This window comes from Dermacentor variabilis, chromosome 9 (genome assembly GCF_050947875.1).
Source record: "Dermacentor variabilis isolate Ectoservices chromosome 9, ASM5094787v1, whole genome shotgun sequence".
NCBI classification, from domain to species: Eukaryota; Metazoa; Arthropoda; class Arachnida; order Ixodida; family Ixodidae; genus Dermacentor; species Dermacentor variabilis.
In genome coordinates, this window is record NC_134576.1 from 44,547,977 (window position 1) to 44,571,583 (window position 23,607).

A 23,607-nucleotide genomic window follows, 5' to 3' on the forward strand; every position below is an offset into this window, starting at 1 on the left:
ATCAGATTGCAAACATTAAGTAACCTTTCAATGATGTTCATCGAAGACTGTTACTTTGTTGTTGTAGTTTTATCTGCGATCGCGTCTGTCTCAAGTTCTTTACAAACCCTGCATTATGAGTGCAGCTCCTGACTGTCTTTAATACAACTAGGGCGAAAGACCGAGTGAATTAAATTTATATATATATAGAGAGAAAAACGAAAAAGTAAAAAGGAAGGGAGGTTAGCCAGAGGCACGTATGATTTTCTACCCTGCACAGGGGGAATGGGATATAGGGTTGAAAAGCTCCAAGTCAACAGCTAAGCTACAAGAATTTATAGTTAAACACTCCGGAATAATTCAGACCTTGAGTGGTTTTCAAACATGAATACAGGTGCGTATGCAAATTGTGCACGTGACGTGCACCAATAATTTAATGATATGCGCACCTACCCTTGGCTAGTAGTGAAATCCTGCGGCCACTGCGCCCCTATGGTGGGCAGGGAACAAGAACTTAGCAGCGTTGCCTCATAAAAAAAAGGCATTGGCCCTGCCGTCTCTCCCTTCCATTCAAGAATCAAAATATTTCCTTGAGCTATTTGGAGATATAATTATGCATCGAAAGTTTCTCACTTAGTGCAGGGACTGAATAGTTTGATGAAGGGCCTGTTGATGGTTCGGATGGTGTGAATCTTCTCGCCTCTGCGTTTCTAAATAAATGTCCAACGCAGCATCTCAGTGTTAAACAAAAGCGTAACGGGTATATTGACCTCGCAGGTACAACAACCAGTATGTCATTGTCGACTACAAATTGTTCAAGCCTGGAACTGCCATCGGGGAAAACACGCTGTGGATCGTCGAACAAATGCCGTAAGTACTCGTCCATTTTACCTCTTCAACTCGCAATCACACCTCGGTTTTCTTTTATTTTTCATTCCAGCGGAGTCATGCGGCAAAAGGACGTTAGTGATATTCTCCAGAAGAAGAAGTACTGGCCTAGTTACAATGTGCCGTGAGTACGCTGTCTATTTCATTCCTTGTACTGACGTCAATCTTTACAAATCAAACAGGACATACTTTCCGAACCTTCGCACTTTCGCGTAGCGATTGTACAAAAAAAGTATTGCGCCGCAAATATGGTTCTTCCGAGGACAATTTTTTTTACACCTGTGTACCAGGGACCATATCGCAGCTAACATAAAAAAAACACCAAAATCTTCAGTGCACACCATCTGATGTTGGGAATGTTCGTCGCAGAACGCAGCTTATTGCGGCTCTGCTAAGGAAATGGGGGCGACCAGTGGAGGAACGCCCCGATTCATACAGATTCTTTGCTGTGCTTCGATTTCCCTCTTTGCGCAGCAGTTCCGCCAATGTACTGTGCATTCAGCAATCGAAATGTGCGTCGCCGGGAATGCCCTTAGTATTGAGCGAGTTCCTTACAGAACATGGGACAGCAGTGTAGAAAATGCTGCGGCGCAACAATCCAGAGCACTGTCCGGGGGCGCGCATAAAAAACACATTGGCAGTGTCGGAACAGCATAGTTGTGCGGTTGAGTCTCCTGTTTTTGACCTTGGTTATCAGTTACTCCGCGCCGAGCTGACTAAAACGCACCTAGTATGGACACCTAGCATGCTCCAGGTATGCCTAGCATACCCCAGAACACCCAGCATACCCCAGGTATTTAGAAGCTGGCGCATCGGCTGGAACTACGAAAAATTCACATGTGGTTTTCCTTTTTTCCGTTAAGCAAGTGGGCTCCAATAGAACAACTTTTCTAGACAACACCTCTGGCGCACAAAAATGTAAGGCAGGAAACACTCAGTCCTGTAGTAGCACCAATAGCACGTGAACAAATATACTGAAGTTTGTAATAGCGCACTCCGCCACAAATAAAATGATGAGGAAAACACGTTCACCGGGCTCTAGGCGACAAAACCTGCGCTTTCGCCATACAAAAATAATACACCACGGCACGCATTCCGCCACCCACCTCTTCTCAGTATCGGGTCCATGGCCTTCCGGCACTTGTTGGCGAAGAGATTGCAGATCGCTATGATGGGAGCTAACAATGCCTAATCTTTGCGACTACGGCCTCTCCTCTGAACACCGAACCATTGGTTATACCTGATGTCCTTCTGGAAAGTGGCGCAAGCCGCTAAGCAAGATTGGCCATGAATCGACGGCATAAAACGAAGCCGCATAAGGTCGTTAAAGTATTCTTGTTCCGCAAGATATTACATGCGTGTAATCTCTGCCTGTCTCCTGTTCATTTATAGTACACCCAGGAGCGCTTCTAGGGGCAGTCTGTTAACGAAATTGGAAAGACATACACGCGCATTTATATTGACACTCTCATTCAGTTTACTATCTCGAATTGAGACAATATTTTTTTTTTATTTTATTTAACATACTGCTAGTCCCACTGGGACTGTTACAGGAGTGGATTTATCACCAAGATACAGGAATACAGTACAGTACAGTAATACGCCAGTTACACATCAAGCGGGCAACAATACAAACAGTATACAGTACAGTAATATGCCAGTTACGCACCGAGTGGGCAACAACACAAAATCAATACAGTCTGAGCGTGATCATCAGGTCTGGATTGTTGTCAAGACTGACAAGGCAGCGAGCTCAGCGAACTTTTTCAAGGAATCCTGCGCAGTTATAGATTTATCTAGGCCGTTCCATTCTCTTATGGCTCGAGGGAAAAAGGAAACGTAATATGTGTTGTTAGCACAAGAGTATTCATTAATCGTAAAGTCATGCTTGTGACGTGTTTCTCTAGAACGATTAAAACTAATGTAAGTAGCAGGATCCATGTTAAATGCGTTATGAATTAATTGATAAAGAAACTTGAGTCTATGGAGCGTGACGCGGCTTGATAAGGTGTCTAGGCTTGCGTTGGAAAGCAGCTCTGTGGGAGAATCAGTGCGCCGGTATCTATGGTAGATAAAACGAACAGCTTTTCGTTGAACTGATTCGAGCATGTGTGCATCTTTTTGCATATATGGAAACCAGACGACGTTTGCATATTCCAAGATTGGACGGATAAGGACTTTATATGCGAGTAACTTGGTATCTGAAGTCGCAAAGCGCAGGTGCGCTGAAGGAAGTATAAACTGTTCATTGCTTTTTTGGTAATGTTTTGTACTTGGGTTTTACAGCTGAGATTATCAGAAATAATCACACCAAGGTATTTCTTTTCAGTTACTGTTCTGAGAACGCTGTTGCCAGTACCGTAAGGGAAATTAAGTTTTGTTTTCTTATTTGTGACAGACATCACTACAGTTTTTTCCATGTTGATTGCCATTTGCCAAGTATTCCACCACTTTATGACGTTGCCCAAACCTGTGTTTAACCTTATTTGGTCTGCATGAGTGTTTATTTTTTGGTACAGCACGCAGTCATCCGCAAAGAGACGCACCTTCACATCAACGTGGTATGTTATGTCGTTTATGTATAAAATGAACAAAAATGGTGCTAGCACAGAGCCCTGCGGCACGCCAGAAATGACCGGAACGGTATCAGAAGCATGGTCATTGTATTGCACATATTGTCGGCGTTCCGATAAGTAGCTGGCTATCCACCTCGTAACGGGACCATCGCCAAGTATTTTGTTTAGTTTGAAATTCAGTTTAGCATGTGCCACGCGATCAAAAGCCTTTGAGTAATCAAGGAAAATTACATCAGTTTGACTTTGATGATTGATTCCCTCTGCGAGGTCATGAAAGATTTCTGCCAGTTGGGTAACAGTGGACAACCCTGGTCTGAAGCCATGCTGGTTTTGGTGAACGATGTTTTTAGTCTCAGTATGTTCTTTAAGAAATTTTAACAAGATGTGCTCAAGAATTTTACAAAAGGTACATGTGAGGGATATAGGCCGATAATTGGACAATATGTAGATTGGACAATATGTAGATTGCAAGGATTATTTGAGAATTAAAAATGTAAAATAAAGCAAGACCACATTTATTTGTTATGCCTTCACTGTATATTGTCGCACCACTATTTACTATTCCACAAGGTAGCGCATGAGCACAATGAGCGCAGGATGCATTTCTTTATTTCGATAGCAATTATATGGGCACTTCAAGGGAATTTTTGCCGTCGGCGTCACCCTGAGCTTCCGCATTTATTTAGGTATGTGTATTCTATATGTCAAGTCATGCTACATACGGTATATTTGGTTTATATTTCCGCACCGTTCCATCACTGAAGTTGCGCATACCAGGTCTTACATTCTTGACAATATTATTCGGCAGAATTTTGAGAATGGCCTACAACCAACAAATTTCATGAAATAAAACATCAAGAGCGTATGCCATTTATGTCAAGTTTTGTGAGACTTACATACGAAAAGTACAAAACAATGGCGGAGCTCAAGTTTGAAAATTATGTCATTCTATTGGCGGGGGTGGGGACTACCTCCGCAATCGGCCCAGGAAAGCGTTTGAAACGTACCCGATTCAGAAAAATGCTGGTAAAATGCGCGATATAAACTTCGGCTTTATATTAAAAGAAAGGATAGATTATCCGAGGGCAGGATTCAAACAGAAGACCCCTGGTACAACAGCTCATTTTCGCTTCGTCAGCTTACGTTTACTGGAATTCATACTGCGACTACTGTATCATGTGCGCCTGAGCAAGACTTCACATAGGGTGGTTGGGCATCAAGTGCACCAATAATGGACATGAGTGTGAAAAATACTAACAATAACGGCGCTATAATCTCTGCGTTATACAGCACTGTAGACATTTACAGATACTTGCGTGAAATTTCGCACAACCAAACCCAGTTATCGAACGTTAGTAATTGGTTCTCATAAAATCAACCCCGACTTTTCGGCATACCTCACACCAACTCAATTTTTATTTGTCTTTATTTTCAGTTACTTTCAGGACGTATTCATCATAAGCGGCCAAGCAGCGCTGGTGGAACAATATGGTGACTACTTCACTTACGAGAATACGCCCAGGGCAAAAATCTTTAGGAGAGACCACGCCAAGGTCACTGACACAGATTCCATGATGGCGCTGATGAGGTAAGCAGACGAGTTCTAGCTGCCTTATTTGCCCTTGACAATTAGCTGCCAAGACATAAATGAGCGGGCTTGGTGGAAACATAACTTTCCTCGATTATGCAGCTGCAACACAGGGCTACATTACTGGGAACATTATCCAACATATCCAACGTTTTAAGGGAATATGCAGCGCAAATACTGAACCGACAACAGCATATATGAGGTGCCTTTTTCGAATGCTTAGCATTGATTGGGTACTTCGCGCACTTTCCGCAAGCTGCTATTGATCTATCTTTCTAAATACGTTTCTACGAAATAAAAAAAGAGCCGTCTTTCCGAATCGCAGCGAGAAGCTACAAAGGAAACCCATGCGGGTTTCACTGAAAGAAAGCCTCGCAGTTGAAGGAAATTCAGCCCTGGTTCGGGGCTCGTACTCGGGACCAACGCCTTTCCGGGGATGTCGCTCGGTGAAGTAACCAGGAGGCTAGCCGATCGCAGAGCGAGGGCGAATTAATCGACAACTCGGGGCACTGAGACACTGAAATGATGAATCTGTTCTCCGGAAGTCCGCAAGGTGGAGCAAAGTATTTGGGAAGTGGAAAATTGCCATCCACCCTAATTGCCCTATTGAACTGCCCCGTGCATCTATGTATATTTGTATCTATACTCCGTTTTACACAGAGTGCAACAGGCTGGAACTTAGGAAGTAGCCTGCAGCAAAAAAAACTAATAACATGTTTCCTTCCGCGCGCGTCGTGCCTGTGTGGTACAAGGCGCGCGTCTTGGAAGTACAGCCTACTTAGAGCTTGGGTTCGAATCTCAGTAGGGCGAAGTTTTTCTTTCCTTTTTAGTTCGTAAGAATCGTTGAGTACAAAACTATTGTTTTTCTGTGGTTGCCTGCATTACAACCGACTTACTGACATCATATACGCGCTGTATAAGTAAATGATGAATTTTGTACGTAATGAAAAAAATATGTACTTCAGCATTGTTGAAAATGAACAAGCGAGTTTATTTGTAAGCCACAGTCAGTAGAAGCCACCAAGGGCTAATACGAAGACACACAAAGGACATAGCCGATGGGACGTTGCGCTACCACGCGCAATCTCCATTTCATGAGGCATTGTTTTATATCAAAGCAACTTTCAGTCAGGTGCAGCGGTGGCGTAGAGGCGCGTGCAAGAAGTCCGTGACTAGAATCCCGGTGCCGTGCAATATTCCACCGGATTAAAAAATCCGCGTGTTGACAAAATTGCATAAACAGGCCTGGAGTGTGGCCTGATCCCGGTGACCAGAACCGGCAACGCACTCCCTCACCAGAGCAGGATTGGCGACCCTGGTGCAGTACTTGGCCACAACCTCCCATATGAACAGCACACTCAAACCCCGGCCCTCAGTCCCCAGCAGCTGGGAAGCAACTGAACACGGCGGCGGTCAGACCTGTGACGCAGCACAGGGTGCTAAGAATCCCTGGCACCGGACAGGCCGCCATTGGAATATGAACCTCACAACATTTAACACTAGAAGGTTATCTATGAAGGCGAGTCTAGCAGTGCTATTGGAGGAATTAGAGGGCAGTACAAGGGATACAAGGGATACAAGCGTTTGGCAGGCATTCCCAAATCATGAACAGCAGGTTGCCGTTATCGCTCAAGAGAAAAGTATATAATAGCTGTGTCTTACCAGTACTCACCTACGGGGCAGAAACCTGGAGGCTTACGAAAAGGGTTCTACTCAAATTGAGGACGACACAACGAGCTATGGAAAGAAGAATGATAGGTGTAACGTTAAGGGATAAGAAAAGAGCAGATTGGGTGAGGGAACAAACGCGAGTTAATGACATCTTAGTTGAAATCAAGAAAAAGAAATGGGCATGGGCAGGACATGTAATGAGGAGGGAAGATAACCGATGGTCATTAAGGGTTACGGACTGGATCCCAAGAGAAGGGAAGCGTAGCAGGGGGCGGCAGAAAATTAGGTGGGCGTATGAGATTAAGAAGTTTGCAGGGACGGCATGGCCACAATTAGTACATGACCGGGGTTGTTGGAGAAGTATGGGAGAGGCCTTTGCCCTGCAGTGGGCGTAACCAGGCTGATGATGATGATGATGATGATGACAAGGGATATAATAGGGCTCAGTGAAGTTAGAAGGACGAAAGAAGCATATACAGTGCTGAAAAGCGGGCATGTCCTGTGCTACCGGTGCTTAGCGGAGGGACGAGAACTAGGAGTCGGATTCCTGATTAATAAGGATATAGCTGGTAACATACAGGAATTCTATAGCATTAACGAGAGGGTGGCAGGTCTTGTTTTGAGACTTAATAAGAGGTACAAAATGAACGTTGTAGAGGTATACGCCCCTACATCCAGTCATGATGACCAAGAAGTCGAAAGCATCTATGAAGATGTGGAATCGGCGATGGGTAGAGTGAAAACAAAATGCACTATACTGATGGGCGACTTAAATGCCAAGGTAGGCAAGAACCAGGCTGGAGACAAGGCAGTGGGGGACTACGGTATAGGCACTAGGAATAGCAGGGGAGAGTTATTAGTAGAGTTTTCGGAACAGAATAATATGCGGATAATGAATAGCTTCTTCCGCAAGCGGGATAGCCGGAAGTGGACGGCAAGGAGCCCGAAAGACGAGACTAGAGATGAAATAGACTTCATACTCTGCGCTAACTCTGGCATCATACAAGATGTGGACGTGCTCAGTAAGGTGCGCTGCAGTGACCATAGGATGGTAAGAACTCGAATTAGACTAGAACTGTGGAGGGAACGGAAGAAACAGGTACATAAGACGCCGATTAATAAGTTTGCGGTAAGAGGGAAAATAGAGGAATTCCAGGTCAAGCTACAGAACAGTATTCGGCTTTAACTCAGGAAGAGGACCTTAGTGTTGAAGCAGTGAACGACACTCTTGTGGGCATCATTAAGGAGTGTGCAATAGAAGCCGGTGGTAACTCCGTTAGACAGGATGGCAGTAAGCTAAAGCAGGAGACGAAAGATCTGATCAAAAAACGCCAATGTATGAAAGCGTCTAACCCTACGGCCAGAATAGAACTGGCAGAACTTTCGAAGTTACTCAACAAGCGTAAGACAGCTGACATAAGGAAGTATAATATGGAAAGAATTGAACATGCTCTCAGGAACGAAGGAAACTTAAAAGCAGTGAAGAAGAAACTAAGAATTGGCAGGAATCAGATGTATGCGTTAAGAGACAAAGCCGGCAATATCCTGACTAATATGGGTGGGATAGTTCAAGTGGCTCTTTCACACCGACAGGGGTTAGTACGTGCGGGACTTGGTAGGTACCGCTATTTGAAGCAACCCTTTGTCGCCGATTCAGAGCACTGGCTACGTGCCAGTTTGTGTGTGCTGGTGCCAAATGAACCTTGAGTTGCTGGGTATGCGTCAGTATGAAGGTGCCGCTGTTCACTCAATGTCTTTAACGCCAACTTTGGTAGCTATGTGCCACTGGAAATGTGCCGCTCTGCAATGACGAAAAGGATGCCTTAAGTATTTCTAGTGCTGAATAGGAAGGGATCCACCTCTAAAGGGTTCATCAACGACAGCAACCAGATGCATGAGGATGATCTGGCACAAATGCGTCGGGTATGTGGTGCTTTCAATGAACGCCTTTAACGCCAACGCTTTACCGAGCTACACGATGAATGCATTGGGTATGTGCCGCTCCTAATTGAACCTCTCGCAAATTTGGGTTACTATTGGAAAGAGCCAGTAAACAGATCAAGTATTTAATGCTTGTTTTGTGTACCTTGTCGCATCGCTCAAGTTCTTTACGTGTGAAAGGTGTGAAAGGTCTGAAAGAATTTAGCTTGACCTATATATATATATATATATATATATATATTGTAAAGGATACGAAAGGCACGGACAAGAATAGATAAGAGAAGACGAAGAGAACGAAGAGTTGGAGAGGCCAGGCTGAGCTACGATCACGCTACGATCATCATCCATCGCCTGTAAATGAAACCATTTCTTCGCAACTCTTCTTAACAGTTGTGGTGGAAGGTGCGGGGTAATCGACACCCGAAGACGGAGGCTGAAGCAGAAGTTCATCGACGGAGCCGTCGCCTTGCTGGACTCTCACAGAATCTACCGGAGTTGAATATGTCCCACGACGCAGACGAACAACGGCCCATTCCAACAGCTGCGCCAACAAGTACCGTTCTACAACTGAGAGATGCGCGTCCCTTCGCCGGAAGATCGGACGAAGACGTCGAGGAATGGCTCATACATTATCACCGGGTGAGTGCCGCCAACAAGAGGAACAGCGCTTCTCAGCTTTCGAACGTCGTGCTCTTTCTAACGGATACTGCGTTGTTGTGGTTCGACAGTCACGAGGAAACTTTTACAACATGGGGAAGATTTGTTTCCGAAATCAAAGAGCGATTCGGCGACTCCGCGACGAAAAAGAAAAGGGCAGAACAGACGCTACTGCAACGTGCGCAAGTGCCAGGCGAAACCTGCGCGACCTACATTGAGGCGGTAATAAAACCTTTTAGGATCGTAGATTCTGGAATGTCTGAGGAAGACAAAGTCGGACACATCCTGAACGGAATTTCCGAAGACGTTTATAATTTCTTCATTGCAAAGAACAACCTGGCTTCCGTCGCTAACATCATTCGGCACTGTCGTACTTTCGAGCAACAAAAGACGAGGCGCATCACGCCGAAGTTTGGCAGGCTAGCCAATGTGACCACAGTTGCAAGCGTGGACAGCAACCAGCCCCTCGATCTTGCATCAACGATACGACAAATAGTTCGGGAAGAGTTCAGCCTACACGCGCAAGTGACACATCCAGGCACTCACAGCTTCCGCCGACCACCAGATTTCGACCAGACTTCTCCCCGTATCCTGCGGCGAGGGGCACTGAGGATTATAAACTCGCGCCCCGACAGCAGCCACGTCTCTAAGACAGAGGCGCTACTTACGACGCTCGGCCACAACGAGAGCAGCCGCGTTATTACCCATGAGGCCCTGTGACTTCTGTCAGGCCACGACAAGAACAGCACCGACCGTACTACCACGACGCGACTTATGAACCATATAACGGATTTCAGCGAGCAGCAGAGACACGTTATCCACATGACAACGAACTTTCTCACCGTCCACAGCAGCCTAGCATTCGTTTCGATGAAGATGCTGTGAACCGCGACCCTCCCGTGTGCTACAACTGCGGTTCCACAGGCCATATAGCTCGGTATTGTCGACAAGGCCGTCAATCACGAGGGACACCACCGATGTTCTCGCCAGCCAGAACCAGTACTTCATATGACTTGCGGACGACCGATTTCCTTCCAATGGACCACTTCTCACACGCGATCAGACGCAGCGATTCGCCAGCTTCTGAGTGGAGTTTGACGCCATCAAGTAACCGTCCCCGTCGCTCTCCGTCCCCTCCGCGCCATTCTTTGTCACCGCCGCCGGGAAACTAGCATCCGCGGCCAATGGAGGTGTGGTCGCCGGACGGTCTTTGCAAGAAATACCTCTCCCCGTTGTGATGTTCAAAAACAAAGTGAATGTCTCGATTGACGGAATACCGACCATGGCGTTAGTTGATACTGGGGTGACTGTGTCTGTGATGAGCCTCGCTTTCAAAAACCGTCTAAGCCACAAAGTTATGTTTTCTTTGAACGACGGTATTACCTTTCGTGGAGTAGGCGGCGAGTGGCTTCAACCCCTTGGTGTTTGTGCTGTGAGTGTTTTGTTTGCTGGGAAAGTGTTTGTGTCGGAATTCCTTGTTCTTTCTCGTTGTTCGCACGATGTTATTCTTGGTATAGATTTTCTTGAACAGTGCGGCGCTTCCGTGGACTGTGGTTGGGGCGAAATATCATTGAATAAGTTATTTATATCAGCAATGTCCGAACAAAGCTCGAGTGGTGAAGACAGGGACACAGACACTCTCAGTGTTCTTGATGAAGTGATTGCACCGTCGTGGTGCCTGACGCCCGTTCATGTTTCTGCAACTACTGTGGATGCTGATTGTGTTGACCTTGTAGTTAGGCCTCTCTGCATAAACTGTGCTAAAAAGATAAACTTGTGCCCTGCTCTGTCGTGTGCATGCCGAAAGGAGTCGCCACATTGTGGGCGCTGAACTGTTCCGCCACGCCGGTTGTCCTTCCTCGCGGTATGAAAATCGCTCTCTTCGATGAAGCCGCGTGTAGCTCAATAGCGGCACTAACTACGGACGTCTCTACAGCTTGCTCTCCTTGAGATAATCGCCATTCTCAAGAGCTAATGCTCGGCATGATCAGCAAGGCTCTCGGCACATCGGAACGGCAAGCACTGGTACGGGTCCTTGCCAGGCATGAGGCTGCATTCGACTTCACGCATGGAGATGCAGCCCTTCATTTACCGTCGTCCTGCGCTCGTCACAGAATAGATACCGGCTCAGCACAACCCATCCGCCGGAAGCCCTACCGAGTGTCATCGTCCGAGCGCAAAGTTATTGCAGAGCAATTCAAGGAGATGATGAACAAAGGTGTCGTTCAAGAGTCGTGTAGTCCATGGGCAGCCCCAGTAATACTGGTGCGAGAAAAAATGGCTCCTGGACATTCTGCGTGGACTACAGACATCTAAACGCAGTGGCGAAGAAGGATGTATATCCACTACTGCGAATCGATGACGTCATTGATAGCTTACACGCTGCTTCTTATTTCTCAACACCTGATTTGCGATCGGGGTATCGGCAAATACCTATGGACCCTGCCGACAAGGAAAAGACCGCTTTCGAGACTCCGGATGGCTTATTCGAATTTAATGTTATGCCTTTCGGCCTTTGCAATGCTCCTGCCACCTTCGAAAGATTCATGGACACAGTACTACGTGGTCTAAAGTGGGAGATATGCATGTGTTACCTCGATGATGTTGTAATGTTTGGCCGCACGTTTGAAGAACATAACGAACGCCTCAGCCTCGTTCTCGACTGCATTGAGAAAGCTGGACTGGTTCTAAACTCAAAAAAGTGTTGGTTCGGCGAACGTCAAACACTGATCCTGGGACACTTAGTCGACAAGGATGGCGGCAGACCCGATCCTCGTAAGATTGAAGCGGTGAGCTCCTTCAAGCCACTGCAGTCAGCACGAGAACTCCGCTCATTCATTGGCCTATGTTCGTATTTTCGTCGTTTTGCTCCCCGCTTTGCCGACATCGTTTACCCGTTGACAAACATTTTGCGACAAAATGCATCCTTCAATTGGACACCAGTGTGTGACGCATCATTCTCTCAACTGAAGCTTATACCAACGTCAGCACCCCTCTTGCGTCACTTCGATCCATCTTGCCCGACTGAAGTTCACACTGATGCTAGTGGAATCGGGATAGGAGCGGTGCTTGTACAACGTCACAGTGGCGCTGAACATGTTGTCCCATATGCCCGCCGTTGCCTGAGCAAATCTGAACGCAATTATACGGTTACGGAACAGGAATGCCTGGCAGCCGTTTTTGCCATACAAAAGTTTCGGTGTTATCTTTACGGTAGACCATTCAAGATTATCACCGACCACCATTCTTTATGCTGGCTGGTCGGTTTGCGTGATTCCTCTGGTCGCCTCGCACGTTGGGCGCTGCGCCTACAGGAATACGACTTTGTGGCATCGTACAAGAGTGGCCGTCGTCACGCTGACACAGGCTGCCTCTTTCGGATTCCTGTTGCGACTACCGACTGCGATGCTGAGAATTTCGCCGACCGTCTCGCTGCTCTTACTTCTACGGTCCCTGACGCGGCAGACTTTGAGCGAGAACAACGGAATGATGTTACCCTAGATCCGCTTTTTGTCACCGCCCGTACTTCTAAAGGCAGTGGCCGCTTTACTGTCCGTGATAAATTGCTCCACAAAACTGATTACTCTGGGCATGGAGCGCGTTTTCTGCTTGTTGTCCCCGAGAGTCTCCGCTCCGCCGTTCTACGCGCCATGCATGACGATGGGACATCCGGCCATTTCGGCTTCGTACGAACGTTACACCCGACGCAGGAGCGCGTTTACTGGCCCAAGATGTACGAAACAACCAAGCATTATGTCGCTAGTTGCGAAACGTGCCAACGTCACAAGCGACCGACCACCGCAGCCGTGGGTCCCCTTCGGCCATTGACGCCCCCCAGTACGCCGCTCGAGTAAGTAGGCATTGACCTTTTGGGCCCATTCCCGTTATCTAACAACAAGAACCGTTGGATAATTGTCTGCGTAGACCATCTTACACGGTATGCAGAAGCTGCAGCCATACCGTCTTCTACCGCTGCTTGCGTGGCGGTCTTCCTGCTGCGTTCCGTTGTCCTTCATTGCCCACCACCTGTCATCATCAGCAACCGTGGTCGCCAGTTCACTGCTGATGCCATTGAAGAGTTACTTCGCTTTTGCACTTCACAGTTCCCTCATTCCACGCCGTATCATCCACAGACCAATGGCCTCGTTGAAAGGACGAACAGAACGCTGACCAACATGCTTGCCATGTAGGTCTCCTCCAATCATTAGAACTGGGACGACGTGCTTCCATTCATCACTTACGCATACAACACGGCGAAACACGAAATCACGAACTATAGCCCATTTCATCTCCTGTATGCAAGGTTACCGCCAAGCCCTCTGGACACTTTCTTACCCTTCGTACTGCACAGTGACGATTCTGTATTGAAGACTTTGTTTCGCCGTAGAAGCCCGTCGAATAGCTCGTCTTCGTACTCTGGCCTCGCAAAGTCCTCCGAAAGAGCGATACGACGACCGTCACGTACAATAATCTTTGGAAAAATGTGACGTGGTTCTTCTTTGGACACCGCAACGCAAGCGTGGATTGTGCCAAAAGTTCTTGTCACAATATTCTGGCCTATTTGTAGTCGTCGACCGCTTGAGCGAACTCACTTACGTAATAGCTCGCCTCCTGTGCAATGGTCGGCGATCAAGCAGAACTCAGCTGACTCTTTCTTCCCTGCTTGTCCATCATGACTCGCCCCACGGGCTTCGTCTGCTTTCGGGGAAATGTAATGGATACGAAAGGCGCGGACAAGAATAGAGAAGAGAAGCCGAAGAGAACGAAGAGTGGGAGAGGCTGGGCAGTGCTACGATCACGCTACGATAATCATCCATCGCCTGTAAATAAAACTATTTCTTCGCAACTCTTCGTAACAATATATATATATATATATATATATATATATATATATATATATATTGGAATGAAGTAGTACTTCGGAAAGCGATCTTTAATTAATTGAAAGAAGTGCAGGCGTATGTGCAAAAGCAAGAAAAAATATTTCTTTTGTTTTTGCTTCGTGTGTTTGTGATCAACATGCGCATGTCACATTCTTTGCAGATCACCTGGAATAGCCTATTATGCTATTACTGAGGTGAACTTTTTCATTTTCACCTTACCTGAGCATCACACTATGTTGTGAATTGCAAACTCTCGCCATGATATTTTGCCAACATGTGGCAGTCATGGTTTTCTTGAGTACATGTGCTAACCTCCAAAGCAGTTTTTTTTTTCTTCTACTCCTCAAGGTACAACGACTACACCCGTGATCCTTACTCCCGCTGCAACTGCACTCCGCCGTACAACCCAGTGTATGCGGTATCGTCTCGCTATGACCTGCTCGACCCCAACGGAAAGTACGACATCCCCAAAATGTACCGACGGCCAGTCGGTGGGATGGACACAAAGGTACGCGGTGCCTTTTTGTATACTTTTCACTTCCCTTCACTTTCAATTTCTCTTTCTTAAAGGTTTCCTTACCCACACCACATTGACCGACTTTAAGCTCAGACATTTTCTGTTAATGGCAGCTTGATGCCATTCTATATCATTTCTACAGTACTATTCTATAGTACTTATATAGCGCCGCATGAGGGATAAAATTTCCCAACCAGCGGGAGTGCATCTCTCCTTCGCACCGCCTTGATTGCCTGCAGCACTGCACGTGTTTCCGCAGGTCTCGCACCGCGCACGTGTGTTCGACGTTCCATTCGAAGGACGTGCACAATGTACGCTTCGTTCTACCTTGAAGAAGATCTGTGCAGTTGAGGACAATTTTTCGTGGCTGCAATTGGCCAAGGCGCAGTATCTGCTTAGCCATGATGCGGAGCAGTTAATTGGAGACGATATCATGGGCCCTATAACGTAAAACTATTCCGAACTATTTTTATTCCGAATCAGCCTCTCTGATAGGCGGGAATGATTCGGGTCCAGCCCATGTGGGCGGACGTCACACCCATATGGGCACGGCCCGAACCATTTTGACCTATCACGGATGGCTAATGGTCTATTTGAAATAAAAACCGAGTGGTATAGTTTTGCATTCTAGGGGGCCCACGGTGCCACCAGAAACATCGTCGGCGCATACGATGCTTGTTGGCTCAAGGCATTTTTGAAACTTGTCATGAAACGCCAGCTACAAATCCATGTTGTCTGTGTTGGCCACCACTGACTTCCATTGGTACTATGCAGAAATATACAAAATATATTGCCGCAGAGCACAAATACGACACGCGCACATAACTTTCACTAGTATGTCTTCTTCAATATAGAATAGAGGCAGCAGCGTAAATACCTCCTTCAATTTTTAACATTAGTCAAGATACGGAAGTTGATAGCATTAGTAATCATTTCTGGTTCAGCAATGCCCGCGCGACCAAGAGGCTGGCGTGCACCTTCAAGCTACTCGATTGATCGGTGCAGTGGTGATGCAGCAATGAACTGCGTCATGTTCAATGAGTGCATCGTGCACATATTTCATTTCTCGGCACGAGTGAACTCCGACCACTGCTAGCGAATAGTAAATGCAAATTTCTGGACTTAAGACAGAGTGCACACTGAGGCGATGTATTAGTCTTCCCAGACACATACATACTTGTTTTGAGACGTAGATAAGATTCTGTGAAGCGCAATAATTTTTCTTACTTTAGCGTACCTTAGCCATTTCAGTAGGAAAAAAGCTTTGGTTTGAGGTAGTTCGTTCATTGTGCAACTATATGCATAGCCACATGCAAAATCAACATGCATGGAAGGGGTATGTAAAACATAATGGTGCCTTTCCTAATTTATGAGTTGCTTCTCTGTTTTCTTCGCGCACCTCCGTGCCGGTACTTATGCTTATGTCGCCTTCGATGCATCATGTTCATCATATCTGATTTTTGATTCACAACTGTAGCCATGCTATATTTTAGTTATATTGCATTTTCTACTACTCACAATAATTGATCACGTATTTGTGCTAGGTGCTGCTCAGAAGTATCGCATTCTTACCGTAATGCGGAATGAAAAGCTACGTACAAAGATGACAAGAAATGCGATGCGCAAGATTTTATTGCCAATGCTCCTTGCAGTTTTGTACTCATTTGCTACACACAAGACAATATTGTAAATTTAATTTAATTTATTTGTGAGAAAGTGTAACAGCAAAAGGAAACTACATTCGTGAGGACGCCAACCCAATAGGAAATATGATACGCCTCTGTACTGCTTTCAGACCGGGCAGGATATTGCTGCAGAACCACGACAAAGACACGCTTAGAAACAATGTGGTGCAGCCCATACATGAATCACTTTATGTGAAATATAAGCAAAGCCAGCAACCCATACATGAATCACTTTATGTGAAATATAAGCAAAGCCAGCTTGACCCACATCCTCAGATGAGAATATAGAACACATTTCTAAATTCACTGTACTCGCAGCCAGGAACTTCCATATGCTGTACAGGACTTTATCAAATGAGCTGCTGTCTTAGAATATTCCACAAAAAAGTTCCTTGCACAATTTACGTTATCTGTCCCCATGCTTAGCAGCTCATCTGGTAACCTCTGCCATAGAAGTGTCTGCGTTTTGTGCCAGAAATGACTTTTCTGGCTAGCAATGTGGCGCATATCTCTCCTCGATCGTAGTGTTAGTACCTTGTGAGTTTGCGCATGTTTGTTCTTAGTTTAACTTTCCATTCTGTTATATATATCTGAAAAGATGGAGACAATTCACAATGAAATATATTTCTACACTGTAATACTGATGAACCTTTAGACAATAGACTGATGTTTTATTTACAAGATGTGCTGTAAAGCTCGTGGGCATCATTGTAATCTGATCTTGTGTATGTGTCAGTATGTTACTCAAATTATTATGAAGTTTGGCTTGTGACTGATCAATAAAGATTTTGCCCTTTTAAGAGAGGAAATGTTCCATTTGAGTAACTCGGCAACTACAGAATACATTCTATTCACCAAGCATGAGTGCAGTAGCTGCTTGGGAAGTAATCAAATATTCCCCACATGTAAATGTTGCGCATGCCCTCTAACGAGACCATGGCTCTACATCGTGCTTTCACGCTATTGGGAAGAGTACTAGCACTCTGTTCTCAAGGAGTACAAGCCCTCTGTTTGGGAGAGTAGAAACACTCCACTTGAAGGAGTAGAAGTGCTCGGTTTGGGGGAGTAGAAGCACTCTGGGGGTGTATTACTACCCTCGTGAGGAGAGTACAAGAACTCTGCAGAAGAGTACTAGCACTCCCTTGCGGTGGAGTAATAAAACTCTGTCAGGGGGAGTTGTTCTACTCGCTCTCAATGGGGGTCGATCTACTCTGGAAAAGAGTAAAATATGAGACAAGCAGATGCTCCCTCGAAAAGAGTGCCCGGGACTCTCTGTTTTTAGAGTTTATGAAATAACTAGCCCCACAACGTGCTATACTATAGATGTGAGGCAATAAAGATTGCTGCGCCACCATAATTACCGGTAGAATAGTGGCATAAACTGAGCTTCGTACGATGACAGGCCCCAAAGGTTCCTTTAGTATGTGCAGAGCCAAGTTTTAGAGATGCAAACGATTGAAAAGGAATGAGCAATTGAACTTATACAATTATTGTCACTATCTGAATTTTTTTCGGAGCCTTCGTTCGTTAAAATGTTCCTTAGAATGATTACTTTTACCTAGCATGTGCTTCGGCTGTTCAGTAGACACCAGAGCCATGATAAGCGATAGATGGGGAAAATGTGTGCGGAACAAAAATGAACAAAGAACCCAGTGGCTAAGAAAGTATGCTTAGGTCACTAATACGATATACCCTACTATCACCAGACCTGGGAGCCTTGATAATGCAATTGTGTGTCCACATAAATTGCTATTTGTAAGCTTTTTTGTGTGTGTAACAGCCTTGGAAAACCATCGTTCGTTCTCGGAAGGCAGGCGATAGTTCGCACAAATTGCGCTATCAGAGCACCAGAGAAGCCAACATCAGAAAAGTTCAGATGGGCCTTACGCGCTTTACTGACAAAGTCGTTTTGCTTGCCCCGCCAACATGTCCTTGTGACAATGCTCTTTTCATCTGATTTAGTTGAGACGCGATGAATTCTATCAATGTCGCTAGGCGTCTTAGGACATTGAATAGCTTCACCAATCCGCTTCAGAACGGCACCACAGTCCTGACACTGGCATGCCCTTGATTTGAACCTTACTTAGCCTAGAATACTGTTCGAGTTCCGTAACTCTTCTGGTTAGCACTTCATTTCGCGCAACGGTTCCCTTGTTAGGTAGTGTCAATTCATCCTGGATCACCTCGACAGAGTCAAAACTGTCACACAGAAATTGCACACTCTCACCTAGGGACGCATGTTCCCCGATGGCTTCCTGAGCTAACTTCTCTATAATTTTAACTGTTAACTAATTACCGAGAATTCCGAGCCAAGAGCGATGCAATGCCTCAAGAAATTCAATATTTTTTGTCCCGCTTTGCATTGGAAGGCACGGGCAGCAAAAGTAGCAAACGCATACAAGAGAAAAGAGACATGAATTCGGAGGCAGTAGTCGCGGCAAGAAGGAACACTTAATCGCGTATAGAAAACAGACACTAACCGGTAGAGCAAGCAGAAAGCAATCAGAAGGGGTTTTAGTTACCACAACCGCTGCCTCAAAAAATGATGGGTGTCTCAGGGCAGCGTCCTTTTATATATACGTTGGTGACGTCAAGCTACCAGGCGCCCTCTTCCGGATGCTGACATCATAGTAGCAGTCGCTGCTATGGTCGCTGGACTTGACAATCGCTGCACCGCGCACGTGCCACGAGCACAACTGGATCAAGATAACTGCAGAGCACTTTGGAAGCAATCAGCACAGGTTCTAGTTGCCACAACCTCTGCCTCAAAAATGCCTTCGTACTTTGTTGTTTTTCTTTCTGGCGATTAAACACTTGAAATAATCCTACATAATGTGCATTTTAACCGTAGCGCTCGCCTCTGAAGTAGCAGAGAGCTGTTCCGTGATGCCCTAAAGACAACTCTGACGAAACTATGGATTCGACTTCCACCTGAAGCAAGCTGTCTTTTCATGATGCCTAATTTCCCTTTTCTTATTTCTAGGTTTCAGTAAAAGAAAACTGTTCTTCATTGTGCCTTGAAGTGATTATAACTGACAAAAAAAAAACGCTCCTCATTCCTTCCCGTTTTTCTGCGTCTATGCATAGCAGGGTTTGCGATGTTTTCAGGGGTGATGTAATGACGCAGCAAACGAGGGTTTATATACTTGTTGCTGAGGGGGGGGGCTTTCTTAACCACATGTTACGTGGGAGTGAAAGAATTTTTCATATATATCTGCCGTACTTGCGAGCCAAACTGACATAACACTCCCAAGGCTAGATATAGTGCACATATACAAACAGGGAATACCCAAGAAAGGGGAATGGAAGACCGGCGCCACCGCAGCTCCATATAAGTGTTAGCACGCACGATACGGAAGGTGTGGCGTCGGCTCCCACTTGCAGCAAATAATCTTTTCGTGTCTTTCATCACCTCTTTCCATATGAGCCCTACAATACAATTAGAACAATTATTTACATATTTTGTTCCTTTTATTGCCTATATTATTCCTTGACTTCATGTGGTTTTAACTAACCAAAAAACAAGACCCTCGGTTAGTGTTCTCCCTTAAAATGGCAGCAGGCACCTGTAATGCGGCCACGAAACCAGCACGCAGCTTCTTCACGTATGGCACGTTACACAGTCGTATTGTACTTATCTCTAGGGTGGATGCTTGGGCTGACATGAATACATGACAAAAAATGATGTACAGCGCGAAGGATATGGACTGCGAGAGATGACATACACGGCGCTGAATAAACAGCGCTTGTATGTCATCTCTCGCAGTCCTTGTCCTTCGCGCTGTACGTCATTTTTTGTGTTTATCTCCTCGACAGCCGGGCACGACACTTGGCACTTTCAGTGTGAGTGCGTGGTCTCCTTTTTTTCCCCTCGGTTTCAGGTAACCAGCTACGAAAGGTTCAAGAAGCTGCAGTTCTTCGGAATCAGTGGCCCGACCTGGAGCGTGCAGCCCGTGTTCCAGTGGAGCACCAGTGGTTTCCGCGACAGTCACGTTGGACACCCCGACCGCTGGGATTTCAGTCCCGTGGTGCACACATGGGGATCCTGCAAATAGTCGGGAGCACAAAACTAGCAGAAAAATAAACCATCATAGTTCGTTGGCCCGAATCACGTCCCCCTGCCATCTCCCCATTTTTTTCTACATATAAAGCGTGTTCTTCAGATTCGATGGAAGCCGGAACGATAGCAGGGTTGGTATTATGTGCGCATTCTTTTCGCACTATTCTATTTGGTTCAGGCCACTCACGAAGCGTGTATAGGAATAGCATTTGAATAAATTGTTGGAAACATCCCAGCCCAGTTATCCTGTTTCACGGGCAATTTCATTGTCGCTTAGAAAGAGCAAACTTCGCCATACCGAGTGCCACTTTGGTGGCAAGACCCTACGCGGGGATGTGTATGATGTGGAATTAATCCTACAAATGTCAGTTTGTCGATGCATACTATGTGGTTGATGTAGAAAGGAGAACGCTGGCCGAGAAAAACGAAACAAGGTTTGGGTACGGGCTAGTTGGTATTCCATTGCAAACATCACTTAGAGCGCGTACATAGACAGAGGGACCAAATGAAGAACGAAGACCAGCGCTGACTTCCAAATCATTATTAATTTTGAGTAACACTCATTTTTACCAAGACAAAAGCGCCCCCCCCCCCACAAAGCACAAAACTGGCAGGAATAAGCATTAAAAATTCAAAGGAACCATGACCGCCTCCTTAAGATGAACGAGTGCGCATATGCGACCTCAGAAAAGCAAGTTTTTTATCTGTTAATGCAATCGACAGCTTACTAACCGAATCCCCTTCAGCCATCGCTGCTCCATCAATGATACCTCTAGTGCCTTCATGAGGATGCCTACCTAAGACTCTCTTTTTCTAAACAGCAGAATACAGGTGCATTACACGTAATGGCCACCTAGAAACGCTTCCCGCCATTACGCACTTTGTTGCTATGTTCTTGTAATCTAACATTTAGACGTCTACCTGTATTTCCTATATAAGACCGACCGCATTTCAGGGCTATCTTGTACACTACACCTTTCTAACAATCTGTATACTTTTTTCTGTGATTCATGCTGAAAGACCTACGTTCCTTAGCAACAAGATTAGTTCTGTTTTACTAAATTATGGGGTTTTACGTGCCAAAACCACTTTCTGATTATGAGGCACGCCGCAGTGGAGGACTCCGAAAATTTTGATCACCTGGGGTTCTTTAACGTGCACTTAAATCTAAGTACACGGGTGTTTTCGCATTTCGCTCCCATCTAAATGCGGCCGCCGTGGCTGGGATTCCATCCCGCGACCTCGTGCTCAGCAGCCCAACACCATAGCCACTGAGCAACCACGGCGGGTAGGATTAGTTCTAACGCAAAGCTTTGCAGGTTTTTTTTAGGCGCAGAGAAAACAACATCGATACTTGCTCTTCGTCCCAGTTTTTTAGGTTTGTGAGAGATCCCATAAACGTACGGGATAACAGCTGTTTTGTTTCGTCGATCATGTTCCTGAGGCTCAATGCTGTGAAGATCAGTGCTTAACCTACTGCGCAACTTCTCCGAGACTGAGACAAGAAGGTTGCTAGGGAACCCTGCCGCCCTCAACCGAGCGATCTGCGAATTGAAACTAGGTTCTATCAAATGATAACAGGATTTTGTTAGTGCATTATGCAAGTAAGCATGAACGATGCCTTTCTTAATCATTTTTGAATGGGCGAATGCATAGGATAATAGAGGCATATTGGCACGCAGCTCATACATCCAGCGTACATGTTGCCGGGCAAAAGATCATTTCAAATCTCAAAACCTAAGGGACCCTTCCTCCGGACGATCATGTCTGAGTGAGAGCGAAGCTAAGCATTCTTTAAACAGAGCCAACGTCTGACGAACGGAGTCCTCCACACAGCTGTCCTCACAATTGAGCAGAATAAAAAGAAATTATCCACATAACGAAAGGCTTTTTCAAATTTTTTTATTGCCCCGCCGTGCCATGACGTTCTCGTCTAAGCAGGTCAAAAATAAATCGCGCAACAATGGAGCGATACAAGACCCTATACATATCCAGCTTTTCATGGAGGAAAAAATTCCCATTCCATTCGGCGCTGCTTTTTTTTTCACGAATATTCTAAATGTCTTACTTATGTCGACTATTGATCGGTTGACGCTTGCGTCCACTTGTGTCCACTAGCGTCCACTCAAGTACTTCTAGAAAGTTTACGTTAGCTATGTTTCTCACAGGGTGAATCGCTTCGCATTCCATTAGGATGCGCTGAGTGGTCTCTAGATTTTGGCTGCAGCGTACACATGCCTCATCTAGTTCCGAATATTTGCGCCGGTATGTTTTGGTCGTTAGAAAACCGGCTCTAACCTCAAAGAGCAAGATACGGTCCTTGCTGTTAGTGTTAAACTACAGATTTTGCCTTCTCATTTCTTTTTTCTCATTCTTTTCAATCTCCAAGGTCCTTCTTGTCTACATTGTTCGCATAGAATTAACCGTCTGTGTTTCACTTTCTTTCTGGTGACTTCTGGTTGTCTATTTACAGTTGCAGTTACCCTGTACTTGGTTGCCGAGCCGCCGTGTTTGCTAAATGGACAAAGTGTGCGACTGCTAAGCACGAAATCGCGGGATCAAATCCCGGCCACGGCGGCCACATTTCGATGGGGCGAAATACGAAAACACCCGTGTACTTAGAATTAGGTGCACGTTAAGGAAACCGATGTGATCCGAATTTCCGGAGTCCCCCACTACGGCGTCCCTCATAATCAAAGCGTGGTTTTGTCACGTAAAACCCCGTAATTTCTTTGCTTGTCTGCCAAGTTACCTAAACACTTCCTCTATTCTGCGTTCACACTTTTCAAGTACAGGGTATTGTGCATTTTAGTCACCCGTTTGTTTTCAACCATGTTCCTGAGTCTTTCTTCAAAACTAATTTTGCTGTGCACTTCTCTGACTTAGAAAGAGGGCTAACCCATGTCACCCTGCTCTCTTTCAATTGTGGTTTTAGCGTGGGCTCCCAAAGCCAGCCGGCCTGCCGATCGTTAGTCAACTTCCAACCCCGACAAGATATTCGGTTTTAAGAATGGAATTTGCGAACGTTAGCGCAGGCACCATTACTCCTTTCGAGATTCCACGCACCACCTAATACTTATTGTGGTCCCACAGTGCTCTGTGTTTCATTATTGCAGCATTTCGCTCTCCCTTTGTTTTCAGTCTCTTGGTACTTGCTTGCGT

At 45.7% G+C, this 23,607-nt stretch overlaps 1 protein-coding gene across 1 annotated transcript in view; it reads left to right on the top strand.

The window, feature by feature from the left end:
* LOC142592646 (putative phospholipase B-like 2) overlaps positions 1-20,493 on the top strand; it is an 85,486-nt gene extending 64,993 nt beyond the window's left edge. The window contains exons 8-12 of the mRNA XM_075704205.1: positions 757-849; positions 920-991; positions 4,879-5,031; positions 14,532-14,691; positions 20,267-20,493. Of these exons, the coding sequence (XP_075560320.1) occupies positions 757-849; positions 920-991; positions 4,879-5,031; positions 14,532-14,691; positions 20,267-20,440 (652 nt within the window). The 3' untranslated portion in view covers positions 20,441-20,493. The remainder of the gene's footprint in view (positions 1-756; positions 850-919; positions 992-4,878; positions 5,032-14,531; positions 14,692-20,266) is intronic.
* Positions 20,494-23,607: the final 3,114 nt, after the last annotated feature.